Raw genomic sequence first — 8,686 nt, forward strand, 5'->3', positions numbered from 1 at the left:
TGTTATAGTTAACAGGAATTCCTATCACTTGCCCAAGTGCTTTGCTTAATTACACATGCTAAAAGAAATATTTGTCTATGCACACCTGTTAATTAAATGCTCTGTATGTTAGCCAAAACTAAAACTTAAGGCAAAAAATGTTTAAAAGACAGCCTTTTTTTTTTGGTAGCTCTATAGAAGGTTTACATACGTGGAATTAAGAGTGGCACATTCTAGTATGATAAGCTGAAAATCTATAGCTTATGAAAACCTCAATGTTTTGTTTTGTTTTCTAGATGTTTGTGCTGGTTCATTAGTCATAGCAATGAAGTAAAGGAATCAAAATTAGTTTTGTTTATTAGCATGGCTAATAAAATCCTAGAGATTTCCTATCCAGTTCTCTGATCCAAAATTTGGTTTTGTCACTTTGTTATGAGACTGCTGGGAGTGATGCTAGAAGACAATAAGCATGTGTTATTCAAGAAACTGGGACTTCTTGCTAACAATGAAGTGAAACATAGTAGGTAAAAGCTGTTTTCTTAGTAGTAGAAGTACATGTGTTATTTGCCAAGGAGTTGCTCCTATAACTTGGCATTAATTTTGTCCAAGTGTTTGAGTCATCGTAAACTGAATACAGTCAGTCCTGTTTAGTGTTCGCTAATAGTTCAAAATAGTGTGGAATGCATCTCCTGAAATTAAGGCCCAGTTGTGTTTGTTTGTCTGCTTAGAAAAGAATCTTTAAAAATTAAATAAGTGATCCATCAAAGCATTGTTAACCTCCTGTTCAAGTCGTCTATTTTGGAATGTTATTCCTGGGTAGATGGAAACATAAGAGATCTAGAACTGGCTCAACAGCTCCAAACTGAAGAAGATGAACGGCAGAGATCAGAAGAAGATAAGCGAGAGAGGGAAGAATTTAAAAAGCTGCAGGTATGGTAATATTTCTAAATGGTAAAATATTGAACAGTTGTGCCATTAGAAGTTGAGTATCTTGGGACTAAAATGACCTGGGATGCCTATACCAGGTCAGAACTGTGCAGTCGAACAGGTTGTGTTGAGGTGGTGGTACATGAGTGGGTTGCAGCGAAACACAAGCTCTCAGCAGCCTGGATCCTGGCACTGGTGCTGGGCATGCCTGCCCTTGAACTACTTGGCTTTGTTGCTTTGAGTGGTGTTGCTCCCTGTGCATATCACTCTGCTCTGCCCAAGGGCTCTGCCCACCACCTCCTACTGTGCTCCACCCAGCTCCAGTGCTCTGCCCTGCGGCACAGCCTGGAGCATATGCCTTGTCAGAAGGCCCTGAGCATCCTGGCTCTCCTCTTCCTGGACACCATCACCTGCTTCCATGACCATGCTCCTGCTAGGTCTTGCTTTGCTCTCCCTCCCACCTGACAGCCCTGGTAGCTCATTTCCCACTCTCCCTACCTCCTGGCCACTGGCTGCCTCTGTGCCTATGGCTGGCTGCCCAAGATGGGGTAGAGGGATGTGCCTGTTCTTGCTGGTGTGGTTTTCCTCGTCCCATGTTTCTGCTCAGGAGTGAAGCTTGGCCTTCAGCTCTAAAATATCATAAATCTGAAGCTTTTATGTTCACTGTTTTTCAAATGTTATGCATGCAGCTTCTCCAAATTGCTAAAGGTGAATTTAAAAAATGTGATTTAAATCATATATATTTGATCCCTAACAGAGACAATATGGCTTGGATAATTCTGGAGGCTACAAGCAGCAATACCTAAAGAATATGGAAAAGGAAGTTGATAGAGGAAGTATGCAGCCTTTTGAATACCACAAGAGAAAAGCTGAACTGATGGAATGTTTGGCTTTTGGTATAGATGATGGGAAAACAAAGACCTCAGGTAAAAATGCTGAAGTTATATGATTAGACTGTACTTCTTAAACCTAGGTTGTAGAGTTTAAACCTGTCTTTAACAAAGCCTATAATTGGATGTTTGATATTGGTTGATTCTACTTCTAATCTTTGTTTTCTAGATCAATCTAATACAATTTTAGTCGTAAACTAATAAGGAAATTAAAGCTTGATATATTTCTAATCTCTATTATAACTTGAAGACTTTTTTACTTCTTTTTCTCCCTATGGAACCTTGCAATCAGGTTCTCTGGTTAAGGGCCCAAATGCAATATATATCAAAAGATGCAAATGTCTTCTTATATGTTGGTTGTCCTTGAGATTGTGCCTTGTTTACTACTTGGTACTCATGGGTTCCTAACCTAGCGTAGCTGTTAAAATGTACAGTAGCTTTTTATCTTGTGTTTCAGTTAGTTGTAGTATCATGTAAGCTGGTCCCAGGTAAGCACAGTGTTCATCTGATTACAAAGTCTCAGAGAGGACTGGTAGGAGTAGACATCTACTTGATACATCTTTGAAGTTTTTTATAATTGGTACAAAAATACAGTGCTGATGGCTTTCCATGTCCCTTTCAAAAGGCTTCCTTGTTTTCACTTGCCAAGATCACAGTTTCAAAGGTCTTACAGCTTATTGCTAGCGGTTCTAGTTTACAAAAAATCCATTTGGTTCTTAACAAGTAAAATGAAATTTCTTCTGTAAGATGTATTGAGTGAAAGTAATACATTTAAAGTTTTCTTTCTTGGTAATGATTTAGACTCCAGGGAAGAATTAAAAAAAAATCTGTGATGGCCATGTCTTCACAACAGCATGGCAATAAAGTGCCTTTGAGAATTTGCATTTACAAATTGAAGAGACCATTCCTAAGCATGTTCTTTCATGTAACAAAGGAGGATTTGGAATATCCTGCAAGTGTTTGTTTTGGTTTGTTTTGTTGTTGTCGTTGTTTTAAATATCTACAGTAATTCTCAAATTCTGTGCCATTCCTTTTCTTCTCTTACTTTCTCAGGATAAATAATCTATGGGGAATAAAAGGATTACAAAGTACGCATAAGTATTTCCATGTTTTTAAGGGGACGTTGTACTGGAACTGACAGTGGCATAGGAGTGCTTTATTGGTGACATTGCTTTTCCTATTTCATTGTAGTGGTTCCTGTGCATATCACACTTTACAATGTAGTCCAAGCTGTTTAATTTAAAATATTCACTGTGTAACAGCAGTGAAAAAATAGCTTGAATTTTGAAAGCTGCATAGTACGTAAATTCATCAAAGTAAAGACCATCAAAATGAAATAGGTGTGATGTCCATTGGTTTTGTGATTTGGGTTCTGGATGAAATGTAGGATCACTTAGAAATTTTAAATTGTCTTAATCTGTATCTATTCCAAGCTAGGGAAAGAATTTTTTTCTGGAGAACTTTGCAGTTCGTTTTACACATAAACTTTGTATTTGGTCTTATTTTAGGAGTCATTGAAGCATTGTGCAAGTACTATCAGAATGACAACAAAGATGTCAGGCGTGTATGGCTTTCAACAGGAGTTGATCACTTCCACTCATCTGTGGGTGACAGAGGCTGGGGTTGCGGTTACAGGAATTTCCAAATGCTCCTTTCCTCACTGTTGCAAAACAGCTTGTATAATGACTGCCTGAGAGGTATTAAACAATATGCTGCCTATTTGTTTCACATACCTTGGATGACAACCAACTGATTAGTGTTCTGCCTTCTCGTTCACACAGCAAGGCTTACTAGGTCCATGATACCTATTAAGTGCTTGTTACACCACTGGAACGTACTGTGGAAAGAATCAGAGAGGTGAATAGTGGCAAGGCATGATGTGGTTGAAGTTTTAGCTTTAGTTTTTGTGATGCATCTTTGTAACATTGACTGCCTCTTATAAAAGAAGATGAATAGTTTTAATTAATGGACTGTTTCAGTAACTGTAACCAACAATTCAAAAGCTTTTTTGTTCCAGATACTACACTAATTCCTAGTATACCAAAGATTCAGTCCATGATTGAAGATGCCTGGAGAGAAGGCTTTGATCCTCATGGGGCATCTCACTTCAACAACAGATTACGTGGTTCCAAAGCATGGATAGGAGCATGTGAAATTTATTCACTCTTAACCAGTCTCAGGATAAAGTAAATATTGCTTTCTTTTGTTGTTACTTTTAAGTGCTGGTTTAAGTCCTGTACCTTGAAAGCTCAGGTTTGCTAACTGTGTGATGACAAAGCCACCTTAAAAACTTAATTTCTCTAGAAGTTCCTTCTCAAGAAGAAACTGAATTTCAGCTGTTCACATGCATAATTCTGAAAGCCGTTAATTAGATTCTCTAGTGTACGTGTATTGCATTCAAAAAATCAAACATTTTAATTTTTGCAAGCTTCACAAGTTCTTGTTAGACAGAACAGAATAAAGTGTTTCTTTGTTATGGAATATATCTTCCAGTTTTGGACAGTATCAACTGTATTGCTTTGTAATTACATGTCCCCTATTCCTGTATTTAAAAAAAAAAAAAGTGGTAATAGCCACTTGACACCTGGAATTGCTGTGTTTACGAAACATTCTTGGTGCAGGAGAAAGGGACTGAGGTGAAAAAATTGTTTTAACAAACAACCCGCTTGTAATTCTATTGTTATTTTCATTCTACGTGTTCTGTTGTAGGTGTCAAATCATTGACTTTCACAAACCGACTGGTGCTATGGGTACACACCCTCGTTTATTTGAGTGGGTTTTGCATTACTATTCTACAGATAATGAAGGTGGTGCAAAGGTAGTGTGTACTTCCAAACCACCGATCTACTTGCAACATCAAGGTCAGTATCACAATATACTAGTTTCTTACTCCTCTCTATCTTTCTTTATATGTGCTGCAATTCAGAGCAGCATTTTACATTCCTTCATTTAATAGAAGGCATGGCTTTGTTTCCTGTTTTGCTTTGGTTTTTTTTATTTAGTAAAGGCAACATCAAAGTTTATATTTTTATTGGATGGAGGAGCTGGATGTGATTGGGATCTCAGCTTCTTGACATCTGCTCTTTACTTATAACTGCCGTATTACATTTCAAGTAATGTCATCTTTAATCTGGAAATAAGTAGTATGCTACGAGGAAGTAAATGGGATTTCTATGTTTTTAAAATACTGAAACTCTATTTTGAAACTAGGTCATAGTCGTACTGTCATTGGAATAGAAGAGAAGAAGAATAAAACCTTATGTTTGCTACTGTTTGACCCAGGATGTCCTTCCCAAGAAATGCAGAAACTGCTAAAACAAACCAGTGATGGTACTAGTCTCAAACTACTTCGGAAATTTTTGGGTAGCTTAAAAGAAAAGCAATACCAGATAGTGGCTGTAGGTGGTGTCCTCTCCTTGGAAGAGAAAGCTGTAAGTATTTTGGAAAATAGTTTTTGTCTAAGAAAATTTAAGAGAATCTGCATCTTTTTTAATACTCAAATGCATATGTGCATATGGTTGTGTGGTGGTTTTTTTTTTTTTAATCATTTCACTTTTCTCATTCTTCTCTGCTACTTAATTCTGAATTGAGAAATCACAGGATATTAAAACCAAAAAAGTTTTGCATGTAAATGCATGCCATCTCGATGTAACTGGCAACTTCTAAGCCTTACATGAATTTGCAGCTGTTTGCAGGGAAAGATTAGACTATTTTCTTTTCATTTTTGTATTGTATTTTCTTCTAAATAACTTATTGTGGACATATAAGGTATTTCCAAAGCATACATAGTCCAGAATTATGTTCAGGGGTTTTTATGGCAACTTTGTAAAGCTATGTGGTGTCTGTCAGCCTTTGATAGTTGAAGAAAAAGGCGCACAGATACTGAGACCTAACCGTCCAGTGTCTCCTCAGCTTGGGCACTAGAACTAGTGCATTCTGCTTTCTGAAAGTACTTAGAACTTCATATATTCAAAACACTGCTCTGAGCAACTTATATGTTTGAGCTGTCAGAATTTTATAAATTCTGTCCATGTGTTTCACTTTTGGCATTGTAACTTTAAGACCTTAGAAGTTTTCAGCTGAATGTCCGTTGTATTTCTTTGTTCCTTAAGCTTTCTCTTTCCTACACTAACAGACTGATTCTGAGGAACCATGTTCTGATTCTGTAGTGTCTTATTATTACTGTTCAGCATGTTCAAGCTTCGTGACAGACTTCTATTCAAACTAAGAAATACCTGGTGACTGAGTCACCTGCTGACTGTATTTAACATCTGTGTATTGACATGAGGTGTTAAGTGTTTTCTAGCCCAGAAATAGCAGTGAAACACAACCAACCTCTCTTCCTCCTGATGACAAAAATCTTTACAATTCAGGACACAGTAAAAAGAAGAGTGTTGTTTGGGATTTGTGGGGCGTGTTTTGTTTGGTTTTGTCTCTTCGAAGATTTGATTTTATATTTACAAATATCAATTATTTAGAATTTTGTCTTTAAAGCTCCCATTTAATTAAGATGAAATATAACCCCTCATAGAGCTTACTGACCTACTAGTTTGGAAAATGCCCTTTTAATGTGATATTTTCATTCCTTAAATTATTCTCTTTTCTCTCTCCCTGTTGGTTTTTTTTTCTTAGGCTCGCTGCCGTGCTTCTCAAGTCTTAACATCAGAGAAGATTCCTTAAAGGATGCCTTTAATTACCTCTTTTTGGAATCTGCTGGATGCAAAACATTGAACTTCTGGACTGTGCCCCTAGCTCGACAGTTTCTAGACTTAAACTGTGTTGCCATTAGTGTTTGGGGATTTTGGAGAAGCACAACAGTAGAGTAAATCTGTAGTTTTGATCTTCAATCAGAACTCTGCCCTCCTGATGAATCTGTAACCGAAGTATTACAGTTCTTGTTTTACTAGAAAATTTGCTGTTTTCTTAGTTGCTTAAATACGAAGCAACACATACCATCCTGTAGCAAACTGTTAACTGTCAATAAGCAGTGGAGAGAGATTCTATGGAACCACTTTATTGGAGTGCATCTGTAAAATGTATTTATGGTGACTCTGTGGCCAGTGCTCTATTTCTTACCAAATCTGATCAACAAATATCTTTTATGGCTCAGTAATTTTTCCTGCAACTACTTGCAAAGTAGAGAGGTAGTTCAGTGACTTCACATGATAGAGTCTGTTCTACCAGGGAGTAGTTTACTACTGAACCTCTTTTCAGGTAGCTGGCTTCTCTAGATGTGTTACTTGCAAACTTGAACATATGTGCTTATGAGGTGGACTGATGTCAGCATTGGCTGTGAGGTCTAAGATAGTGGTGTCCAAAGTAGGGTGCGTGTGCTCAAGGAGCTGTGCAAGACAATCCATTGGGGCATAGGAAGCAGATATTCTTTTGTACTGTGAATAAATAAAATAAGTATTTCGTAGAAGTGTTTCTTTTTTTTTTTTTTTATCAATTTTTGTGTATGTTTTATAGTGTATAACCCCTAGGCCTCAGAAGCATCTGGAAAGGACATTTGAACTACTACTACTACTGAACTAGAACTACTACTGTACAGGGTTAGTGCCATTTTGGACACAGGCTCTCTGCTGAGACAAGTCTCCTGCTCGTTTGAGACACCCTGCTACATCTAAGACCTGCTGCTCTGGCAGAGTGCAAGAGTTGTGCCTTTCCAGCATAGCAGCTGGAGGCCGGGAGGGATGGTTGAGTGTGTTGCAGATAGCACTGGATGCCTTTGTTTAAGCATGTGTATCCTGCCATGGCATTCATTTACTGTTGTGACAAGAGCTTAGATGCCTCCCTTTCAGTTAAACTCACATGTTGACATCCAGATGTATTACAGGTATAGGAGTTCTACTATTAACCCGTTTCTCTCATGTTTAATATGCTCTGGTAATAAGAGCTAGTAATTTTTGGAAGTAGTGAAACACGTGAATGTGTAAAGATACTACAATCCATAAATCAATAATTTTTCTGAAACATGCATGAGATTATAAAAAGTTAATTATGAAAATGCATTGATTTCAGTAGGTATGTGGAATTGGCCTATAGCCTGTGAATGGGTTAAATATAGAGGACACTGGAAGGGCTGAGACTAGGGATAGAGTTTCCGAGAATTGGGGGACCATCAGCTCTGGTCTATGTGGCAGATGTTCTTACGCCACGTGAGGTTTTGTAGCCATGAGGTCATTTAACCTCTCACAGATACACTTCAGTCTTCTGCACTGTTACCTCTGCTGTGACTGGGGCTTAGTCTGTTCCTGGCTAAGGCTTTGCTAGTTCCAGACCCAGCAGGTTCTTCACCAGAGTGACACTGTGCCCAGATGTGTGAGCTTAAGAAGCAGGAGTCACAGATAAGCCCCAGCATCTCAACTAAAGTGTTCAAACTGCCGTTGGGTCTAAACTGGTGTTTCAGTGAAATGCTATAATGTGCCAAATCTTTTTGTACTGGTTTGTGCATTCTGTTTGATTCCTACGTTATCACTGTGGGACAGCTGGATTAGGAGTGAGCAGAAGAATGGAAGTCTGAGTATGCATCTGCCAGGGCTCTTGCCACAGTGGTTCTTCGCACCACCTGGACAGGAACCAACCATTTGAGATACTTGATTTCCTTGTGTAAGCATGACTTTATGCCAAATCTCAAGAAATGTTGTGTATGGTTTGTTGGGGGAGGGGGTGTTTGTTTATTTGGTTTTAATTATTTTTATTTATTTTTTCTTTGTTTTAATTTTTGTTTGTTTTTCCTAACAAGCACTCTGAGAGTGTTAGAGCAACACATGCCTAATCACAGATTTATTAAGGTCAAGTTCCTGGTGTCTCACTTGTTTCATCTTGATTCCAAGAGTGCCATGTAAAGGTCCAACCAACCAAGATATTGATGGTATAACAAAAAATAG

The 8,686-nt window shown here is 38.0% G+C and overlaps 1 protein-coding gene across 2 annotated transcripts; it reads left to right on the plus strand.

The window, feature by feature from the left end:
- Positions 1-328: 328 nt before the first annotated feature.
- Positions 329-7,218, plus strand: ZUP1 (zinc finger containing ubiquitin peptidase 1). Of its 2 annotated transcripts, XM_082048294.1 has the most exons (8): positions 329-503; positions 800-909; positions 1,664-1,832; positions 3,305-3,493; positions 3,814-3,982; positions 4,506-4,657; positions 5,007-5,227; positions 6,429-7,218. In XM_082048294.1, exons 3-8 carry the CDS (start codon positions 1,718-1,720, stop codon positions 6,474-6,476), a joined length of 894 nt encoding a protein of 297 aa, XP_081904420.1. In that variant the 5' UTR covers positions 329-503; positions 800-909; positions 1,664-1,717; the 3' UTR covers positions 6,477-7,218. The 2 variants fall into 2 exon arrangements, with proteins under 2 accessions (XP_081904420.1, XP_081904419.1); XM_082048293.1 differs by lacking the exons at positions 329-503; positions 800-909 and adding an exon at positions 2,598-2,764 and having other exon boundaries at positions 1,694-1,832.
- The last annotated feature ends 1,468 nt before the right edge of the window (positions 7,219-8,686 follow it).

Source organism: Streptopelia decaocto, assembly GCF_964273445.1.
Source record: "Streptopelia decaocto genome assembly, chromosome: 3".
In the NCBI taxonomy this organism is placed as follows: Eukaryota; Metazoa; Chordata; class Aves; order Columbiformes; family Columbidae; genus Streptopelia; species Streptopelia decaocto.

What these genes read in the sequence shown, in the direction of transcription:
- ZUP1 (XM_082048293.1), top strand. Translation starts at nt 2,629, where the DNA reads ATGGCCATGTCTTCACAACAGCATGGCAATAAAGTGCCTTTGAGAATT. An exon ending in TCCTGCAAGTGTTTGTTTTG is followed by an intron (nt 2,765 to 3,304) that starts GTTTGTTTTGTT and finishes GTCTTATTTTAG; the next exon opens with GAGTCATTGAAGCATTGTGC. An exon ending in GTATAATGACTGCCTGAGAG is followed by an intron (nt 3,494 to 3,813) that starts GTATTAAACAAT and finishes TTTTTGTTCCAG; the next exon opens with ATACTACACTAATTCCTAGT.